We start from the raw sequence: 23325 nt of genomic DNA, 5'->3' as shown, positions 1-23325 counted from the left end.
ATGTTTGCCACGCATGGCCTATCTTATGTTCTTGTGAGTGACAATGGGCCATGTTTCACCAGTGCCGAGTTCAAAGAGTTCATGACCCGTAATAGGATCAAACATGCTACATCTGCCCCGTTCAAACCAGCATCCAATGGTCAGACAGAGAGAGCAGTGCAAACCATCAAGCAGAGCTTGAAGAGGGTAACTGATGGCTCACTGCAGACTCGCCTATCCCGAATCCTGCTTAGCTACCGCACGAGACCCCACTCGCTCACTGGGATTCCACCCGCTGCACTGCTCATGAAAAGGGCACTTAAGACAAGGCTCTCGTTAGTCCACCCTGATCTACACGAACAGGTAGGGAGCAGGTGGCTTCAACAAAGTACATATCATGATAGCGCAAATGTGTCACGCGAAATTGAAATCAATGATCCTGTATTTAAACTATGGACAAGGTCCCAAGTCGCTTCCCGGCACTGTTGTGTCCAAAGAGGGCAGTGGGGTGTTTCGGGTCAAACTTTCAAATGGACTCATCCACCGGAAACACTTGGACCAAATCAAACTCAGATTCACGGACTATACAGAGCAACCCACATTGGACCCTACCTTCTTTGACCCCTGCAACATACACACCAGTGGCAACCGACACCACGCTTGACCATGAAGCAGAACCCATCACCCGCAGCAGCCCAGCAGGACTCACCACACCAGGCAGCCCAGCAAGGCCAGCTGCACAGCAGTCCAGCGAGGGCCTAACAAACGATTCACCAAAACCAGCATTTGCACCAAGACGATCAACCAGGGAAAGAAAGGCCCCAGTTCAACTCACCTTGTAAATAGTTACATGATTGACTTTGCGGGGGAGTGTTGTTATATATGCAAACCTGTAAATACCTTGTGTAGCCACCAGAGGGCTCATCCCCTGGAGTCCCAAGGGATCTGTACTTAAAGAGGCCTCACAGGTTGGAGAGGCACTCTGGAGACCTGCAATAAAAGACTAAAGTCACACTTTACTTTGAGCTCACAGTATCTAGTCAGACTCCTTATTCATATACAACAACCTCAAACCCAAAATTAATGAAGGTTATGGAGGGAAATAGCAGAGCAAGTGTCTACGAGTGACACGGTGCCAAGGACAGCAATGCAATGCCGAAAAAAGTGGAATGACCTGACGCGGTTGAAATAGCGCCGGGATCTCCTGCTCCTCCGCATCTGTCTGTCTTGAGGGTGTGGGGTCGGGGGCTTGCACCACACGTGCAGAAGCCATCTCCTGCCTTATGGCCTCAGCGCTTTCTGTTGTGCACTCCAACACTGTGTGGAGGCGCAGCATCCTTTGATCATGCTGCTGGGTGAATGTGACGATGCTGCCAGCTATCCCAGCCCTGGTCTGCAGCATCTTGCGACCTACCTCCACATCGGTGGTTGATAACTGCATCATCTGGTACATTCGAGCGAGCCGTGCTGCGTCCGCAATTGATTGCTCTATGCTGCTGGGTGCTGGGGCCTTGCTTCCCCTTGAGCCACGGACTCTGCGCTTGCTTGAGCTTGCTTCAGTTGAGCCTGTTGGAAACCCTAGGAAATTTGAGCCCGACACCGAGATTCTGCGGACACTTGGCTGGCATAGCAGGAAGCTGATGTCAGCCATTTCCGGCTCCTCCAGGTGAAGGGGAACAAATATGGGCCCTTCTCCCTCCTCTCTCCTGTTTTTCCTGGCCCTGGGTGGCGGAGGTGGGAGCAATGGACATGGGTGATGTGGGCTGGGAGTGTAGGAAGGATCCGGTGTCCTCGGGTGTGGAGAATGTCGGGGTGGGAGATGCTGGGGTGTGACGGCTTCTGCGAAGGCCAGAGGTCGATGGTCTCTCCAGATCAGTGCTGTCCAATTCAGCATCTGCAAGTAGAGGACAAATAGGGTGGGAGGCGTGGCGGGGGGGGGCGGAGGTTGGGAGGGAGTGGTGGTGGTGAAAGTGAGATGTGAGCCATTCCATCTCACGTTATGCCAGCAAGGAGTTCCATCTCTACATGTCCACACCAATAATGGGCGACAAAGTGTGCATTCAACCGCGAGTCCCTTAACGTTGCAAGTACTTTCATGCCATGAGCATCGCTGACACCAGAGATGTGAGCCTTACCCTGTGGTAGTACCGGATCTGCAGAAACGTTTGTGGTTGGAATGTGGCGATGACCCACCAATGCCAACGCACGCTCCTCAAGCCTGGTGAATTGGACCACATCTTGTGGGCCCCCTCCGGTCGAACTCAGGCTTGCCTGTTTGGCTGCTTGTTTTCTCTGCACAAAGAAACATTGCAGCCTTTACCCCCTTTGCTCATGTGCCCCACTGTAGGACCCCCTACTCAATGGACATGTGTCTGGAATTTAAAAGGGAACTGTGTTAGACTTTTGGTGGAGAAATGTGGACAGAATATCTCACATTTAGGCGCCTTTGAACTAAACTAGGGCCTTTTAGATTGAGTTTGGACATTTTAAATTGTATGCTGGGTCTGCATAGGGAAATGGGATCCTTATAGGGCTGCTAACTCCCTGGGAGGCAGGCCCCAGGGAGATATTAGCAGTCTAACAAAGCCCACTTACCAGGGACCCAGATACATACGTATTTTAATAGTTCTTAAAACGGCTATACAGAAAAACCCTGGCATCAGCAAAACACACAATGGACAATATCAAGACCTGATTACATTCTAACAGCACCATTCGAAAAACCCATCAACACCTTTGGGAATCTTGTATCATGCTAATGCTCAATCAGTCCACCAAAATTCTCACAAAGGCATCACATTGAAGTTGATCAGCCTGCCAAAATTGCACAAAAGCAGTCATCAAAAATCACTTGTGCACCCGAGTTTTAACGCAAAAGTTTAAGCAGCCTCTCAGGTATAACTGGGGGCCTTGCTGGTAGCTTGGGTGGTAACTTTTGGGCTGAGGAAACACTTTTGAAGAAACGTACCCAAGAACACTCTGGAAAAGCACTTGGGCTCTGGGCTCTTTGACTCTGACTTTGAAACATCTAACTTGCCACACGAGGTTACAGCAACGCAACAAGAAGAACCTAACAAGAAGCCTCGGAGTCACTGAAAAACCAACAATCATCCAGCGCTGACTCAAGGAAAAAACTTATTTACCATCAAAACGTCGACCAGTGCTAATACTGAAGACACCGCAACCAGCCAAGGAATCCACAAGATTGAGGAGAGAGAAAGCAGTGTGCAACTGGTCTAAACTGTGGAGAAATCCTTTGGTGAGCATAGTCCCTGCAATTTCAGAGCCTAACTTAGTTATTGTAGTAGTGGGAGGTGTTTTTTTTTTTCTCACTGCATAACCTCTGTACGCGTTGCGTATACGTTTTCCTCCTTTTTCTATACATTTTGTTATATGCTATTAAGTTAATTAGTGTGGTGTGCTATTTTCTAAATAAAATATTGTGCTTGCACCAAACAGTTGTCTGTCTGCATCTATCACATTCCCTAAATAATTCCAAGCCCGACAACCAGGGAGTGGGATGATTCGAACCGTCAAGGCCAGAAAAGGCTGACAAACCCACCACCCCCTACACCACATACACTCCCACACATACACACATGTCACGCGCTCAACCTTTTTTGCCTTGGACAGGAGGGGGCGAATAAATTTGTGTTCACTTTAGCTGCCGCCACCAAATCCAACGTTTGCGGCATTGGTCCCCATCCCTCTCCACGTTGCCCATTGCACTGACTATCTGACCTATGTCCATCCAAAGATGTCGGTATTGGGCTGGTGGAGGCTTGCCATGCCCTACCCTGGGTGAGTTTGCTGTACCTGTGCTCCATCTCTGTCACTAGCTCCTCCCACTCCTGCTCATTGAACCACAGAGATCTGGGCCTGATTTTGCCAGTTTTCATTGATGCTTTCTGCCCACTCATCCTCTGTGATGAGAGGAATGGCCGCTTAAGAGTCTGGGTAAAAATTTGTCACACTGCCCCCTCTGCAACTCAGACTGCTCCATCTCCAATGCCACCTCTGCTCTCTAACCTCCAACTCTCTCCCCTCTCTCTCCTCTTCCTCCTCTCTCTCCTCTCTTCTCGCTTCTCTCTCCTCTCTTCTCTCTCTCTCCGCTCTTCTCTATCTTCTCTCTCCCTCCTCTCTCCTCTTTCCTCTCTCTCCTCTCTTCTCTGTCTCCTCTCTCTCCTCTCTTCTCGCTTCTCTCTCCTCTCTTCTCTCTCTCTCTGCTCTTCTCTATCTTCTCTCTCCCTCCTCTCTCCTCTTTCTTCTCTCTCCTCTCTTCTCTGTCTCCTCTCTCTCCTCTCTCCTCACAGGTGCAATTAAGTGCTCTCCTTTTATGAGCACTTCATCAATTAGCCTGAAGGGGCCACAAAAGGACTACAGGTCCCATCAAAAAAACTACAAAAAAACCCCGCTGAAGCCCGCGCATGCGCAGTGGAGGCCCTCTGAAAATATCCGAGTGGAGAGGTCTCCACCTGATGCACTCTAATGATATTTGCCACCGAGTCCCACTCCCATCCGCCGACTGGCGCTGACTGACGCTCCCGCTGCAGCCCAAACAACGGCGACAAAATCGGCTCCCGACGGGACCTGGCAGCAGTGTGCACCAAAAACGGACCTCCCTCCTGGTGGCCGCCAAGAAATGGGCAGCCACCAAAGTTGGCCCCATAGGTTCAGAATAAGGGGCCGCCCATTTAAAACTAAGATGAGGAATTTCTTCTCTCAGAGGGTTGTAAATCTATGGAATTCTCTGCTCTAGAGAGCTGTGGAGACTGGGTCATTGAATATATTTAAGGCAGAGATTTTTGAGCGATAAGGGAATAAACGTTTATGGGAAGTCCATGATCAGATCAGCCATGATCTTATTAAATGGTGGAGCCGGCTCGAGGGGCCAAATGGCCTATTCCTGCTCCTATTTCTTAAGTTCTTATGATTTATGTAGTGTTTGGAATCCATGCTCTAATTGGGTGAGGCCACAGTCAAGGTTCCCATTTGCAGCCTCACCCACTGCAAGGGCCTACATGCGCTGTTAAACTTGCTACTCGGTTCTGCAGACCCACCCCTATTGTTGTTGACTCCTCAGTCTTCATATGCGTCTCGAAGATGGTAGCCTCCCCGTTATTGTTAGGCCCTGGCACCCTAATCCCACCATTGCCACAGCAGGTCCACTCAGCGAGTGGTACTTACATTGAATTGTGAACACAGTCATAGAGTAAAATATACTAAAGTAAGTAAGGCACTTGGGGCACACTGACTCTAACTCCGACTTTCTCTTTAATGATACAGTCAAAGTTTGCACATAATCGACGGGAGCAAATGTGGACTGGTAGAGGGGAGCCAGACCTGCAAGTGCTCAGTCCGTTGGAGGAACGGATAGCTGCCCTGATGGGCGTCCAAGTTGATGCAATGGCGGTGGGTGCAGCTGACCCTCCTCGGGACAGTGACGGTATGTTGAGTTCCTTTGCAGCAAACTGCAGGACACTTGGCCCTCACACCATCAACATGCAGCTATTTCCATGAGACTGGCATTCACAAATGCCTTTCCCGCTCCTGGCCCCCTCCCCTGTAAGTTACTGATGTTCTGTGCTTGTGCTTTCAGATGATCAGCCAGATGCACCGGGGCCTTCTCGGGTGCCTTCCACAGGTGCAGATGGTGGTGGTGACGAAGAAGAGAGGAGGAGCAGGAGGACGACACCTGCTTCGACCTCACGCAGGAGACTGCACGGTCTGAAAGCGGGGCCAGCAGCGTTGTTGACAAAGGGGTGGTGGGGGAGACGGATGTGGGTGCTGCTCCGGGACCCAGTGGTCTCCAGCAATGCCACGGGGGAGGGGAAGCCCAGGGGCCAGCTCCATGGAGGATGAGTGTGCAGCTGAGTGATGCTCAGCAGCACTCTGATGATTAGCCCGACCTATAGGTTGTTGTAAGACAAACCCTGTAGTTGCACAGCGATCTGCTGGGTACACTAGCAAGGGTGCCCCAGACTCTCGATGCACGAGCTGTGAGGATGGAGGAATCCACCTCAACTATTGCTCATGCCTCTAAGCAGCCCACCGAGCCCACCATTGGTAGATACAAATGGATGCTGGATGCAAACAGTAACCATGGGGTCCCAGACATGGTGGCATGGGCTATGGCTGACATTGCAGTGGCCATTGAGCACCAGGCCAATGTTATTGTAGACCTGCATACTCAAATGTCATCAGTGCATGGTGCCCTGAGTCAGCTCTCTGGTGTACTGCAGTCACAAACTCTCTTGATGCAGAGGCAAATAGATTCAATGGACGCCCTGACCACTGCCATCCAGTCTGGGGCCCCATCAGTTCAACGGGGTCCTAACCTTTCCGAACCAGGGCAGCAATCTATGCTCATCCAGATTTCTGCAGATGATGATGCTCTGCCTCGGGGGAGTATCAGCCTGTTGGGCCAAGTGGAACATGATGTCATTTCTCAGGACAACATCATTCCGCCTTCGCAGCTGCCGCACTTAGCAATCCATCCACAACAGAGTAACAGAGTGCTTCCGCTCATGCTGAGGTTATTCAGTTCACAGTCGGGTCTTCCATGGTCCGAGCTGGTCGGGGACATCCTGCTAGGCCATCATGTGTGGCTGCAGCTCCAAGTCAGCAACTGACTACCAGCCTAGCTGAAGGTCCTGAGACCCCATTGAGGAGGAGCAGTAGGCATGGGAGGGGGGAGAAGGGAGGGGGTGCTAAAGCCCTCTTTAAGACAAAGTAAAGACCTATGGGAAGGTGGCCACATATGCTCACCTTGTGAAGATATGAGCTTTTAAAATTAGTTGCACTCGTATGACCCACCAAACACTTGCTTGATAGTTAACAGAGATGGCTAGGTTGTTGCAATGTGATCTCATGTAATGTTGCACTTGGATGAACGATGCAACAATTGTTTGGTACTCACCAGAGATGGCTACCTTGTTACAAAATGAACTGATGTCAATAGGTGCATTTGGATGTCTATGATAACGTTTGAAGGGTTTTTGTTTGGTTTGTTGATGTGTTGGGGATGAAGTTGTTGTCTTGTGCTTGTTTTCAGCACACATGATGTATATTTGCAATAAACCAAGTTTTGATTGTTCACATGATTATACAGTGATTATTAAATATGGTGGGCTGTAGGGTGGGTAGCGGTGTTTAGCTGATGCCCAGGTATAGGCTAGCCATTCGGCACGTCAAGAGTCATTCACTGGAATTGATGAGCGATGAGTCTCTGACGAGCAGCATTTCCAGCCGCAGCAGTGTCAGGCTGCCTCCTTATTGGCTGAAGCTCCTCGTCTTCCTCCTCATCGTCGTTGTCCTCCTGAGGTGGGTCATCCATCCCTGGAGGTAATGGCTGGCCACTCATAATGGCCAAGTTGTGCAACAGACAATGGTGAACATGGAGACTTTATCAGGTGAGTATTGGAATGCCTCTCCAGAGTGGTAAAGGCAGCGGAAATGCTGCTTCAGAACCCCAATGGTTTGCTCGATAATGGCCCAGGTTGTGATATGGCTGGTGTTGTAGTACTGTTCGGCAGGGGTGGTGGGGTTGCGGAGAGGTGTCATCAGCCAGGGGGCCACACCATATCCTTTGTCACCCAGGAGCCAGCCACGACCTTCATGCGGTGACTGGAAGAGTCGTGGCACACTGGTTTTCCGCAGAATGAAGGCATCGTGGTAGCTGTCAGGATATCGGGCATTGACAGTAAGGATCATTTGCCTGTGATTGCTGACCAGCTGTACATTGAGGGAGTCGAATCCCTTGTGATTCCGAAAGATCTCGCCATTGTGGGGCGGGGCCTTCAATGCCACATGTGTACAATCAATGGCTCCTTTCCCGATATGGAACCTAAAGTGTCCGAGGTACAAATAGTCAATCTGGCGAGACAACAGCAGTGCGACGCCAACAGCCTACTGTCTGTGCGAGTATCAAACACAGCACTGACCGAGACCTCTGAGCCTTGGCTGCAACTCCCTTTAAATAACGCCCCGTATTAATTTCTCCACCTTGTGCAGTCCAACTTTTTCAGGCGTCATCAACATCAGCCGTTAAGTGAAGCAGCAAAAGTGAATGTGGCAAGAAGGGTGCCATGGAAGCGTTACACACGTACTGACGGCATGATTTTCATGGCGTTAGCCAGTGGGACGTAACATTTTAACGGCCTTAAAAAATGACAACCGAATTTCGCATCAAGCGTGAACAGCACCCAGTGCCATTCCTGTATGTGCTTTCTCTTAGGTGTTTTCAAAGCACCCTCACTTTACAATAGTTCTAATGCTGGGAATTATCACTGTACGGAACAGATGAATGAGTCATAGACAAATACCTCGGTCTCAACCGGCAATGCTTTATTAAAGTTAAAACACACACCTGCACCCAGTAAAACCACACACCCTGGTGTGTAAAACAAACAAATGCAGTACAATACATAGTGTGGCCTGTTTAAACAGGCCCCTAACGTGAAGTACCCATGTCTAAAACACCTCCCCTGTAAACCTCTAAGAATTTGGTTGGGAGAACGCACGATACCCCCTCACACCGTGGCTGTGATCTTAAAAGATGTGTGTGCGGAAATGATGCTCACTGATTCACTGGTTTACTCGCTGCTTCTTCCGATAAAAAGGTGTCTCTTCTGGTTTCTTCTTTTTGTCGGGCCGAAGCAGCGAGGCAAGAGAGAGAGCTGTGTCCACATGGCTTTCTTTTATACCCCAAGTTCATTTGCCTTTTCAGGCTGAATAAAGTTTGTTGTGAGAGCTTCCCGTGGGTGTGTCAAAAGTTTCTTCCTTTGTTTCGAGGTTTCCTGTTTTTCCAGTGATGGGTGTTGCTTCCGAGCAGTCTGGGCTTAATGGCTTTCGATTGTTCTGGTATCTCATCCAGGTAATGGCTCGATCAGTTCACTTGACGAGTTCACATTGCTTAACAAAACACAGTCTATTTGCTCATCACCTGTGATGAATTGCCTTAGCTTGGCCAGTGTCTTCCCAGAACCACTGTCGATCATTCTAAGTTCAACATGGAGCAGCACCCGGGCCCCTCCCACAAACAGCTTCCAGCCTTTACTGCGGTGAGAAAAATATTAAAACGCAAATCCTTGGGGATTAAAATGCAATGTCCAGATCCTTGGGGATTCGATGCTTACACTCCCAATCGCCTAACTCCCAGTTAACACCTAACACCAGTGTTATCAACAGGCATTAGCAACCGAATTTTGACCCCATAAACTTCTGATTTGCATAGGCCAGTGACCCACCATCTGTTTCAGGCACAAGGCTTGGATGCCTACTGAGCAGCCTTAACCAATATGTTGGGTGGTGTCCTTCTGGTGTGGAATGGACATGCAAATTAAACCCATTGGTGCCCATACTATGCCTGTAACTGGGCAGAGCACCATCAGATTTCTAGGCCAATATATCATCAAAAGGTGCTGAAAATACATATATAGAGTGATGTCAGTTCCAGGAAATGCTCATGTACCTGAACCAGTCATTTTTTCACATTTTTGGGTCACACACTGTGATGCTGAAACAAATCCTAATGTTATAATAGTAAAGCTACTCATATCATAATTCACTGAAATATGGGCTGAGATTTTTCTTACCTCCTCTAGAAAATGAATTTCCATTGATTGGTTATGTTTCCCGGTCCAATTAGAGGAAGTGGGTCTGGTAACATCATTCATGACGCGTAATCAGCTGGTCTCCTCAAATGGACTATGGCCAACTTTCTTTTGAGATTTGTGCTGTCAGTATACTACAACACTGAAGTACTGCAATCACTGACAAGCACTGCACAGAGGTCCAGAGCTGCACCCAGGTTCTGCCATGATTCCCTCCATATGCTTATGGAGGGAGTTAGAGCACTCAGGGAGTCCCTCTTCTGTTCCCATGGGCAGAAGGGACCTCCCTAGAGACCAATACAGCCTGGTTGCACATTGCAGAGGAGGTCACAGGGATAGGGAAGAGTGATGTGGATGTGATGAGCGGCACAGCAGGATGAGGTTGAGTGTGGCTTTGCAGTAACGTTTCGTGATCTACTGAGATTATTGAAAAGTTTGCGCCACTGGAACCAGCTCCTCCTGACAACATGCCTGCTTGTGTCCTCCTGTGCAATGTGCAACCAGGCTGCGTTGGTGTCCTGGGGAGATCTCATTGGATCGGAAGAGAACCTCCATGCATGCTGTGTCTCCTTCCATAAGCATCTGGAGGGAGTCATGGGTGCAGCCGTGCACCTTTTTGCAGTGCTTGTCAATATTTGCAGCACCTCAATGCTGCAGAACACTAACAGAACAACTGTCAAAATCAATGTGGCCATGGTCCATTCAAGGAAACTGGCCGATGAAACATCATCAAATGACGTCATCAGACCCGCTTCCTTCAATTGGTCAGGAATCTCGCAGAGCGGGATTAACAAACCCCATCAACCGAAGATTCTTCAGACAGTGTAGGCTGGAGCCTGACTGGCTTCGCAACCCGTCAGCTGCCCCGACTTGCCATGGTTGGCGAGATCAAATCCAATCCGAATAAGAGGAAAATCTGACCCAATATCTTTATATTTTTAACAGTTTAAAGTAATTGCCTACCAAGTCTATTTTTGAAATGGGACTTGCAATGGAAAATTATTTTGATTGCCTGAAATTCAGATTCAAAAGTATCCATCAAATTAATGGTTTGCACATCTTAAACACACAAACCACATGTGCACAAGCTTTGCCAACAAAGGCATGTATCAGGATTTGGGAATGAATAGCACACAATTTTCTGCCCATTAAAATCAACAAAAAGAAAATCAAAGTGAGTGAAGGCCAAAATCCCCAACATGTGTTCGCAAAAAGTGCAACTTGTAAAATGGTTCTTCATGCTCTTATTATACAAGGTTTGTGGAAGGAACAGGTTTGATGGGCCTTTTCGCTTTGTGATCATTCTCATGTATTTATACGGGTTATGGGGCCAAAATTGGTCGATGCATAAGGTCCGCACATTTCTCGGCAGTATGCTGGCATTGCGTCGTTTCAAACCCTCGGCATACTGCCGAGACCGAAAGGACAAAATTGGTCAAAATGTTTTTGCCATTATATCGACGGTATGCCAGTAGTCTGCAGTGGGGGGAATGTAACATAGTAGTCGATCCAAATCAACTTTCTCTTCGATGGACGGTGCGGCACTGAACTGCGCATGCATGATTATTTTTTTTCCGTCTTTTTTTCCCGAAGCGTTTTACACACGAATTCGGGGGTCATGGGTCACCCACGCATGCACAGTGACTTGAAGAGAAAGGAGAGAGAGTGAGAAGGAACAGCAAGCTAGTCGATGGTCAGTTACGTGAAAAACACATTGCAGAGTTAAAACATATTCCTAATAACTAATAATTCTACACTTTGAAGAATAAGAAGATATATTTTACAAAGCAAAAATCATATTTGTTATATATGTTATCTTGTATTTACTCTGCACAGCCACCTGAGGGCTCATTCCCTGGAGTCCCAAGGGATCCCATAATCCCTTGGGAGCACAGGTATTTAAGGAGGCTTCACAGGTTGGAGAGGCACACTGGAGACCTGCAATAAAATACCAAGGTCACACTTTACTTTGAGCTCACAGTGTTCAGTCTGACTCTTTCTTCATACATTACAACTGGCGACGAGACATAGATAGCAAACCCATAGATGCAGAGAACAGTGGGCATCCTGGAGAAATTCTCGGAGGGAGATGATTGGGAAACTTTTGTGGAGCGACTCAACAAATACTTTGTGGCCAACGAACTAGATGGGGAAGAGAGCGTTGCCAAATGAAGGGTGATCCTCCTCACCATCTGTGGAGCACCAACGTATGGCTTCATTAAGAATTTGCTCTCTCCAGCGAAACCCACGGAGAAATAAAACAACGATTTGTGTACACTGGTCCGAGAGGATTTGAACCCACAGGAAAGCATGCTGATGGCAAGGTATCAGGTTCTACACCGACAAAAGTCTGAAGACCAGGATGTGGCGAGTTATGTCGCCGAGCTCAGACGCCTTGCAGGACATTGCGAATTTGAAGGACATTTGGAGCATATGCTCAGAGACGTTTTCGTACTTGGCATTGGCCACGAAACCATACTTCACAAATTTTTGACTGTAGAGACTGTTGTGTATCTGTAAAGCATGCACTCCGATGTTCCGCCACCAGGGAGCACAACCCCTGAAGTCCCAATGGATCCCAGCATCCCTTGGGAGCACTGTATATAAACCGGCCACGAAGGCCTGTCCCTCAATCTGGAGTGTCTTAATAAAGACTGAGGTCACTGTTACTTTAACCTCCCTGTGTGCAGTCTCATCTGTGTTAGGAACACAACAAGTACACGAATCCAACGCAAAGATGCTGCAAACTCTGGGTATCCTGGAGAAGTTCTCAGAGGGTGAGGACTGGGAAGCCTATGTCAAACGGCTATACCAGTACTTTGTAGCCAATGAGCTGGACGGAGAAGGAAGCGCTGCAAAAAGGAGAGCGGTCCTCCTTACGGTCTGCAGGGCACCAACCTACAGCCTCATGAAGAATCTTCTGGCTCCGGTGAAACCCACAGATAAGTCGTGTGAGGAGCTGGTTTGGGAGCATCTTAACCCGAGGGAGAGCGTGCTGATGGCAAGGTATCGGTTCTACACGTGCCAGCAATCTGAATGTCAGGAAGTGGCGAGCTATGTCGCGAGTTAAGGCAACTTGCAGGACAATGTGAGTTTGATGGCTATCTGGAGCAGATGCTCAGAGACTTTTTTGTACTGGGCATTGGCCACGAGACCATACTACGAAAACTTTTGACTGTAGAGACACTGACCCTCAGTAAGGCCATTGCGATAGCACAGGTGTTTATGTCCACAAGTGATAACACCAAACAAATCTCTCAGCACACAAGTGCTAGCAATGTTCATAAATTAACTGGAACTGTGTTTGCAAGCAGAAATGTACAGGGCAGAAACCATGAGTATGCAACTGCCAGCAGGCCTCAGGTGACCCAGATGACTCAGAGTCCGCAACAAAGGATGAATGCAAGGCAATTCACACCTTGTTGGCGTTGTGGAGGCTTCCATTCAGCCTATTCATGCTGCTTCAAAGGGTAAGTTTGCAAGAGCTGACTTGCAAGAGTTGCAAGCTCTACAAAGCCTGCTAAACACCACGTGGCAGAGGAAGATCGGTCCATGGTGGATCAAAAGCAATTTTGAGCCTTAGAGAGAGGAGGCAGATGCTGAAGTACACAGGGTGCACACATTTTCGATGAAATGTCCACCTATAATGCTAAATGTAAAATTGAATGGCTTACCCATAGCCATGGAACTGGACACTGGTGCTAGCCAATCCATCATGAGTAAAAAGATGTTTGAGAGACTGTGGTGCAACAAGGCACTCAGACCAGCCCTGAGCCCCATCCACACGAAACTGAGAACGTACACCAAAGAGCTCATCACTGTCCTGGGCAGTGCCATGGTCAAGGTTACTTACGAGGGCATGGTGCACGAACTGCCACTCTGGATTGTCCCGGGCGATGGCCTCACATTGCTTGGAAGGAGCTGGCTGGGCAAAATCCGCTGGAAGTGGGATGACATCCGAACATTATCACATGTCGGAGAGGCCTCATGCATCCAGGTTCTTAACAAATTTCCTTCCCTTTTTGAGCCAGACATTGGAAACTTTTCCGGGGCGAAGGTACGGATCCACTTGGTCCCAGAGGCATGATCCATTCACCACAAAGAGCGAGCGATACCTCACATGATGAGGGAGAGAGTGGAAATCGAGCTGGACAGGCTTCAATGCGAGGGCATCATCTCCCCAGTGGAATTCAGTGAGTGGGCCAGCCTGATTGTTCCAGTACTCAAAAGTGATGGCACGGTCAGGATTTGTGGCGATTATAAAGTAACTATTAATCGTTTCTCGCTACAGGACCAATACACGCTACCTAAGGCAGACGACCTATTTGCGACGCTGGCAGGAGGCAAGACGTTCACCAAGCTCGATCTGATTTCGGCCTACATGACGCAGGAGCTGAAGGAGTCTACGAAGGGCCTCACCTGCATCAACATGCACAAGGGACTGTTCATCTACAACAGATGCCCATTTGAATTCGGTCGGCTGCAGCAATCTTCCAGAGAAACATGGAGAGCCTACTCAAGTCAGTACCACGCACGGTGGTTTTTCAGGACGACATATTGGTCACGGGTCAGGACACTGTCGAGCACCTACAAAACCTGGAGGAGGTCCTCCAGTGACTGGATCGCGTAGGGCTGCGGCCGAAAAGGTCGAAATGCGTCTTCATGGCAACAGAAGTGGAGTTTTTGGGGAGAAAGATCGCAGCAGATGGCATTCGGCCCACAGACACCAAGACAGAAGGTATCAGGAACGCACCCAGGCCACCGAATGTCACGGAGCTGCGGTCGTTCCTGGGACACCTCAACTATTTTGGTAACTTCCTACCGGGGTTAAGTACCCTCTTCGAGCCCCTACATGTTTCATTGCGTAAGGGTGAGAACTGGGTATGGGGAAGAAACAAAATAATTGCTTTTGAGAAAACCAGAAACATTTTATGCTCCAACAAGCTGCTTGTATTGTATAACCCGTGTAAAAGACTTGTGCTAGCATGTGAAGCATCGTCGTACGGAGACGGGTGTGTATTACAACAAGCTAACATTGCGGGGAAGTTGCAACCTGTCGCCTATGCCTCCAGGAGCTTGTCGAAGGCCGAGAGGGCCTACAGCATGATTGAGAAAGAGGCATTAGCTTGTGTGTCCGGGGTAAAGAAAATGCATCAGTATCTGTTTGGCCTCAAATTTGAGCTGGAAAACGATCACAAGCCCCTCATATCCCTGTTCCCTGAAAACAAGGGGATAAATACTAATGTCTCAGCCCGCATACATAGGTGGGCACTTGCACTATCAGCTTATAACTATACCATCCGCCACAGGCCAGGCACCGAGAACTGTGCGGATGCTGTCAGTCGACTACCATTGCCCACCACGGGGGTGGAAATGGTGCAGCCTGCAAACTTGTTGATGGTGGCGCAGCCTGCAGACTTGTTGATGGTCATGGAAGCATTTGAAAATGATAAATCACTTGTCACGGCCCGCCAGATTAGGACGTGGACCAGCCAAGGTCCTCTGCTGTCCCTAGTAAAAAATTGTGTACTGCATGGGAGCTGGGCCAGCATCCCCGTTGAAATTCCATTCCAGTGGCGAAAGGACGAGCTGTCCATTCAGGCAGACTGCCTGTTGTGGGGTAACCGCATAGTGCTACCCAAAAAGGGCAGGGAGACATTCATCCCGGATCTCGACAGCACACACCCGGGTATAGTAATGATGAAAATAATAGCCAGATACCACGTGTGATGGCCCGGTATCGACTCTGACTTAGAGTCCTGTGTACGGCAATGCAGTGTGTGTGTGCTCAGTTGAGCAACGCGCTCTGAGAGGCACCACTAAGTGTGTGGTCCTGGCCCTCCAGACCATGGTCGAGGATCCATGTCGACTATGCGGGCTCGTTTCTCAGTAAAATGTTCCTGGTGGTGGTGGATGCTTTTTTATAATGGATTGAATGTGAAATAATGTCAGAAAGCACCGCCACCGCCACCATTGAAAGCCTGAGGGCCATGTTTGCCACCCACGGCTTGCCTGACATACTGGCCAGTGACAACGGGCCATGTTTCACCAGTGCTGAATTTAAAGAATTCATGACCCACAATGGGATCAAACATGTCACCTCGGCACCATTTAAACCAGCCTCCAATGGGCAGACAGAGCGGGCAGTACAAACCATCAAACAGAGCCTTAAATGAGTCACAGAAGGCTCACTCCAAACCCGCCTGTCCCGAGTACTGCTCAGCTACCGCACGAGACCCCACTCGCTCACAGGGGTGATCCCGGCTGAGCTACTCATGAAAAGGACACTTAAAACCAGACTCTCGCTGGTTCACCCCAATCTGCATGATCAGGTAGAGAGTAGGCGGCAGCAACAAAATGTAAATGATGGTCGCGCCACTGTGTCACAGGAAATTGATCTAAATGACCCTGTATATGTGCTAAGCTATGGACATGGTCGCAGGTGGATCGCGGGCACGGTGATAGCTAAAGAAGGGAGTAGGGTGTTTGTAGTCAAACTAGACAATGGACAAATTTGCAGAAAGCACCTGGACCAAACGAGGCTGTGGTTTACAGACTGCCCTGAACAACCCACAGCAGACACCACCTTTTTCGAGCCCACAACACACACCCAAATAATCAACGACACTACCACGGACCAGGAAATCAATACCATCACGCCCAACAGCCCAGCAAGGCCAGCTTCACCCAGCAGCCCTGCAGGGCCAACAACACGCCAGCCCAGCGAGGGCACAGCCAACACACCAGAACAGACATCTGTACCGATGCGGTCCACCAGGGAAAGAAAGGCTCCTGACCGCCTCACCTTGTAAATAGTTCACTTTGACTTTGGGGGGGTGTGATGTTGTGTATCTGTAAAGCATGCAATCCCATGTTCCGCCACCAGGGAGCGCATCCCCTGAAGTCCCAAGGGATTCCAGCATCCCTTGGGAGCACTGTATATAAGCCGGCCCCTAAGGCCTGTTCCTCACTCTGGAGTGTCTTAATAAAGACTGAGGTCCCTGTTACTTAACCTCCTTGTGTGCAGTCTCATCTGTGTTAGGAACACAATAGAGACTCCAAACTTGAGTAAGGCCATAGCGATAGCCCAGGCGTTCATTGCCACCAGTGACAATACAAAGCAATCTCTCAGCACACAAGTGCTGCTACAAGTACTGTGAACAAAGTGATGTTGTTTTCGAATTACAACGTACAGGGCAGGTCACACATGCCTGCAGCTGCATGTCCGCAGATGTCTCAGAGTCCACCATCAAGGGTGATGAATGCAAGGCCATTAACACATTGTTGGCGCAGTGGGGGTGATCATTGTTTCCATTCATGCCGATTCAAAGAGTACATTTGCAAGGGCTGTGGAACAATGGGCATTTCCAACGAGTGTGCAGGCGAGCTGTAAAGCCTGTTAAATCTGCAAAACACCATGTTGCAGAGGAGGACAGATCTATGGAGGATGACGATGAACCAGAGCCTCAGATCGAGGAGGCAGAGGTACATGGGGTGCACACATTCACCATGAATTGTCCCCCGATAATGCTGAATGTTGAACTAAATGGACTCCCGGTGTCAATGGAGCTTGACACGGGCGCAAGCCAGTCCATCATGGCCAAAAAGACTTTCGAAAGGTTGTGGTGCAACAAGGCCTCAAGGCCAGTCTTAACTCCAGTTCGTACGAAACTAAGAACTTACATGAAAGAACTGATTCCTGTAATCGGCAGTGCTACCTTAGAGGTCTCCCACGATGGAGTGGTGCACAAGCTACCTCTCTGGGTGGTACCGGGCTATGGTCCCACGCTGCTCGGCAGGAGCTGGCTGGGAAAGATATGCTGGAAATGGGATGACGTCCGAGCGCTATCGCCCGCTGATGAAACTTCGTTTGCCCAGGTCTTAAACAAATTTCCTTCACTGTTCGAACCAGGCATCGGGAAATTCCAAGGAGCAAAAGTGCAGATCCACCTAATTCCGGGGGCGCGACCCATCCATCACAAGTCAAGAGCAGTACCGTACATGATGAGAGAAAGGGTAGAGATCGAGCTAAACCGGCTGCAAAGAGAGGGCATAATTTCCCCGATCGAGTTCAATGAGTGGGCCAGTCCTAGTGTCCCAGTCCTCAAGGGAGACGGCACAGTCAGAATCTGTGGCGATTACAAAGTAATTATTAATCGTTTCTCCCTGCAGGACCAATACCCACTACCAAAGGCCGATGACCTCATTGCAACGCTGATGGGAGGAAAGATGTTCACGAAGCTGGATCTGACTTCAGCCTACATGACGCAGGAACTGGAGGAATCATCGAAGGCCCTCACCTGCATCAACACGCACAAAGATCTTTTTGTTTATAACAGATGCCCATTTGGAATCCGATCAGCGGCGGCGATATTCCAGAAAAACATGGAAAGCTTACTGAAATCAGTCCTGCACACCATGGTCTTAGAGGACAAAATCTTGGTCACAGGTCAAAACTCAGTTGAGCATCTGCAGAACCTGGAAGAGGTTCTTAGTCGACTCAACTACGTGGGCCTCGGTTAAAACGCTCGAAGTGCATTTTCCTGGCGCCTGAAGTGGAGTTCCTGGAAAGGAGGATTGCGGCGGACAGCATCAGGCCCACCAATGCAAAGACAGAGGCAATCGAGAATGCACTGAGGCCACAGAACGTGACAGAGCTGCGGTCGTTTCTGGGACTCCTGAGCTACTGGGTCTCAGCACCTAAAAGCACAAGAGGTCCAAACACCTCCCGTGAGCCACATGCTGATCACCCTGTGGACGAGCCTGTGTCAGAGAATTTCTTACCGGGTCTCAGTTAGAACCACTGCATGTCTTACTATGAAAAGGGGACGAGTGGGTTTGGGGCAAAAGCCAAGAAAATGCTTTTGTAAAAGCGAGAAAATTGTTATGCTCAAACAAATTGCTTGTGTTGTATGATCCATGTAAGCGTTTGGTACTAGCATGTGATGCGTCATCATATGGCGCCGGGTGTGTATTGCAACAAGCTAATGATTTCTGGATACTGCAACCGGTTGCTTATGCATCCAGGAGTCTGTCTAAGGCTGAGAGAATCTACAGCATGATTGAGAAAGAAGCATTAGCGTGTGTCTATGGGGTAAAGAAAATGCATCAATACCTGTTTGGGCAAAAATTTGAATTGGAAACTGACCATAAGCCACTTATATCCCTGTTCTCCGAGAGTAAAGGGATAAATACCAATGCATCGGCCCACATCCAGAGATTGGCGCTCACGTTGTCCGCATACAATTACGCTAACCGCCACAGGCCAAGCAAAGAAAACTGCGCCGATGCTCTTAGTTGGCTGCCATTGCCTACCACGGGGTTGGAAATGGCGCAGCCCGCAGATCTAGCCATGGTTATGGAAGCATTTGAAAGTGAGCAATCACGCATCACTGCCCGGCAGATCAAAACCTAGACAAGCCAGGACCCCTTATTATCTCTAGTCAAAACCTGTGTGCTTCACGGGAGCTGGTCCAGTGTCCCACTGGAAATGCAGGAAGAGATAAAGCCGTTCCAGTGGCACAAAGACGAAATGTCTATACAGGCAGACTGTCTTCTGTGGAGCAATCGAATAGTGGTCAAGAAGGACAGAGACACCTTCATCAATGACCTCCACAATACCCACCCAGGCATCGTAATGATGAAAGCGCTAGCCAGGTCCCTCATATGGTGACCCGGTATCGATGCGGACTTAGAGTCCTGCATTCACAGATGTAATACATGCTTGCAGTTAAGCAATGCACCCAGGGAGGCGCCGCTAAGTTTATGGTCTTGGCCCTCCAAACCGTGGTCTCGGGTACACGTCGACTATGCAAGCCCGTTCTTGGGTAAAGTGTTCCTTTTGGTTGTAGACATGTACTCCAAGTGAATTGAATGTGAGATAATGTCAGCTAACATGTCCGTTTGCCACACACGGCCTACCCGATGTCCTGGTGAGCGACAACGGGCCGTGTTTTACCAGTGCTGAGTTCAAATAATTCATGACCCATACCGGGATCAAACATGTTACATCTGCCCCGTTTAAACCAGCATCCAATGGTCAGGCAAAGAGAGCAGTGTAAACCATCCAGCAAAGCTTGAAGAGGGTAACTGAAGGCTCACTGCAGACTCGCCTATCCCGAGTCCTGCTTAGCTACCGCACGAGACCCCACTCACTCACTGGAATCCCACCTGCTGAACTGCTCATGAAAAGAGCACTTAAGACAAGGCTCTCGTTAGTTCACCCTGATCTACATAAACAGGTAGAGAGCAGGCGGCTTCAACAAAGTGCATACTATGATAGCGCAAATGTGTCTTGCGAGATTGAAATCAATTTTCCTGTATTTGTATTAAATTATGGACAAGGTCCCAAGTGGCTTCACGGCACTCTCGTGGCCAAAGAGGGGAGCAGGTTGTTTCGGGTCAAACTTTCAAATTGACTCATTCACCGGAAACACTTGGACCAAATCAAACTCTGATTCACGGACTATCCTGAGCATCCCACCTTGGACCCTCCCTTTTTTGATCTCCCAACATACACACCAGTGGCCACCGGCACCACGGTTGACCACGAAGCAGAACCCATCATCCACAGCAGCCCAGCAAGGCCCAACACACCAGGCAGCCCAGCAAGGCCAGCTGCACAGCAGCCCAGCAAGGGCCCAACAAATGATTCAACAACACCAGCTTTCACACCGAGACGATGAACCAGGGCAAGAAGGGCCCCAGATTGACTCACATTATAAATAGTTACACTATTGACTTTGGCGGGGGGGTGTGTTGTTATATATGTAAACTTGTATTTACTCTGTACAGCCACCAGAGGACTCATCCCCTGGAGTCCCAAGGGATCGCATAATCCCTTGGGAGCACAGGTATTTGAGGAGACTTCACAGATTGGGGAGGCATTCTGGAGACCTGCAATAAAAGACTAAGGTCACACTTTACTTTGAGTTCACAGTGTTCAGTCTGACTCTTGCTCCATACACTACAATAACAACAGAAATATTATGGAAATGTTAGAAAAAAAATCAAAGGGCAGGAACATCGAAAAGGATGGGAGGTTGAGAACGCCCACCTTCGACTAGATGGAGTTACCTGCCTTTCTCGAGCATACAACAGAGAGGTAACGAAGGGTGGTCGTGAAAGACCTCCCGAAAGGAGTACAACAGGATATGGAACGAAATCGGGGAGGCTGTGTCCTCCACAGGTACCATGGTAGGCACCGGGGAAAGGTGCCATAAGAGGTGGAATGACCTGGGACGGTACAAGAGTAAGTAATGATTTTATTTATGCACCCCCCATATGTCATGCACCATGTAAATGTAGGTTCCTTGTCACATGGATGATGTTATTTATCTTAAGGTTACGGCGATGTATTCGTGCTTTCAAGCAATGACAAGAGGATCAATGCAGTGTTTTTTTTATTTGTGCGTGTGTATATGTGTGTGTGACCCTGTGTATCTGTGATGTTAAATGGATTGAAGATTTCTACTTTGATTTGCTTTATTTTCTGCAGAAGAAGACATCTGCAATAGCAGCTGATCAGCGGCATATGGGGGGAGGACCCACAACCCAGGAGCCTTTGACTAACATCGAGATCCATGCCCTGTCCCTGGTTGAGGATAGCAACTGTGCCACCACCGGCATTGGAGCTGACCCACTCACACAGGATGGTAAGTTGAATAAAATGCAGTTTGTGATGCGGTCCTCTCATGTCATGTAATGTAACTGTAACTGTAATGTTGGCCTGATGTAATTTAATGTAAGTTTATTGCACTGTAATGTTGGTCTCATGTGATGTACTGCAATGTTGGGGGCATGTAACGCAATGCATATACATATTGTCTGTCTGTCTGCGATATGTATTGCAGTACTGCAGCAGTGGTGGTAATTTAATTAAGATGCGGTAAGTCACTGTACTATGTAACCCTGACCCCTCCCCTGGTACCAAGCTTTTTTAAATGTTATTTTGTACTTCCAGACTTGGATGATTCAGTGCACACCAACACCGATGACAAACCTACTGCCTCCACCTCTGGCATCACCCAGCCCTCTCCCGACTTCACCCCTGACAGAGATGAGGAAGATAAAGAGGAACAGGAACAGGAAGAGCCGCTGATCCTGCATCCAGTGGAGGTGGGGGTGGAGATGGAGGAGGATACACCAGCTCCATGTGGGCCAGCTGGAACATCACAGAGTCTGTATTCAGGGGATTTCCCCCATGGCTCCTCTGATTCTGCCAGACCAAACCGTGTGCAGCAACACACCCCTAGTTTTGCAGCACCTTTGCTGCAGCGAGGGAGGTTGGTGCAGGAAAGGTTGGTTGCTGTAGACGTGTACCAGGACATAGTGCGTCTGTCACAGGCCAGCGTTGACATAGGTCACGAGCTGCTCAAGGCCAGGACTATGATAGCCACAAACATCGTGGCTCTATCAGAGCGCAGTCGGAAGATATGTTGTGTATGACCACCGCAATGGAACGAACCGCCGACGCTGTTGAAGCCATACAGCAATCGACGAGATCAGGACATGGCACAGAACCCCCCCATGCCATTGTAGTCAGGTCGACAGTACCTGAGGGTGGGGAGCTGACAGCATCTTCCAGCCCTGAAGCCGCGCCTTCCACGTCACGAGATTCTCCTGAGGCCCCATTTATTGCGCCTGTAATGTCTGACCCCCAACGACAGCAACAGCACTCGGGGTGTAGTGCTGCACACTGGCTTGGTACCAGCACAGGGAGGTTCAGGCTCAGGGGCATTGGGAAAGGGAAGGGCAGGAGTAAGAAAAGGGGGAATAGTCCCAAGGGTGGTGTAGCATGCGGTCTTTTTGTTGTGCTTGTGCATTGAATAATTTAAGTTTGATTTGTAAAAGTTTATTAAAGTTGAAAAGTTTTGTTAAAATTGTTATTAAAGTTGTTAAAGTTTTGTTAAAGTTGTTATTAAAGTTGTTAGTTGTTTTATAGTTATAAGTTTTACAAAGTTTTAAAATTGTTGTATATTTTTGAGATTTTTACATAACCGTTTGAATTAAATTTAAGCACTCTTGTACAGTGTCAAACTTTTGGGGTAACAGTCATCAGGGTAAGGCCTCCTCCTCATCAGTCTGTGACCTCCTCCATTACCCTTATAACTCTGCTCAATAAACCTTCTCACATCTGGTTCCTCCATTAGACAGGTTGTCAGCAATACAGGCTGAGATAGTACAGGTCCCATTCTTTTCAAATCTCCACAATATTTTTCAATGAAAAAAAACTAAAATGCCTTCTATCTTTATAAGTTACTCAGTAACAATAAAAATACATTTTCCAACCTAAATTGCACTGTAAAATCACCTCAGAAATACAGAGGTGCTGCTTTAGCTGACTGTTCCCAATTTCCAAAATGGCAGATCGATGCACTCCACCCATTCCCACCCACTTAAGATCATGTAAAACCACCTTTTCCAGGACGGTATGCAGCCACGCTGGTATGTCGGCAGTATGCAATGAAAATCGGACTTTTTGGGCAGTATGCGGGCAGTCCTGCCTGGTGGACGGCGTGCATACCGCTCGGCAGTATGTCAATGGTGAATATTCCGCTGAGTGGTATGTTGGTGGTATGTAGATATTTTTTGACCAAAATAGCATTTTTGGGCGGGAAACGGGTGGTACGCGGGCGTTAGGAGGCGGTATGTCGACCAATTTCGGGGCCCATAAAGTGCAGATACAAAAGTGACACAATGGCCCGGAATTTCCTTGGAGCTATTCCCGCTC

General features: G+C 48.7%; 1 protein-coding gene across 3 annotated transcripts in view; it reads left to right on the top strand.

Annotated features, from left to right (window-relative positions):
* LOC139232411 (uncharacterized) overlaps positions 1-23121 on the top strand; it is a 197288-nt gene extending 174167 nt beyond the window's left edge. For all 3 annotated transcript variants that reach the window (XM_070862586.1, XM_070862572.1, XM_070862577.1), the window contains 2 exons: positions 21091-21247; positions 21556-23121. In XM_070862586.1, coding sequence (XP_070718687.1) covers positions 21091-21247; positions 21556-22040 — 642 coding nt within the window. In that variant the 3' untranslated portion in view covers positions 22041-23121. The remainder of the gene's footprint in view (positions 1-21090; positions 21248-21555) is intronic.
* The last annotated feature ends 204 nt before the right edge of the window (positions 23122-23325 follow it).

Source organism: Pristiophorus japonicus, chromosome 2, assembly GCF_044704955.1.
Source record: "Pristiophorus japonicus isolate sPriJap1 chromosome 2, sPriJap1.hap1, whole genome shotgun sequence".
Taxonomy (NCBI): domain Eukaryota; kingdom Metazoa; phylum Chordata; class Chondrichthyes; family Pristiophoridae; genus Pristiophorus; species Pristiophorus japonicus.
The sequence above is the reverse complement of the archived record's forward strand: the minus strand, read 5'-3'. Positions and strand labels throughout refer to the sequence as shown.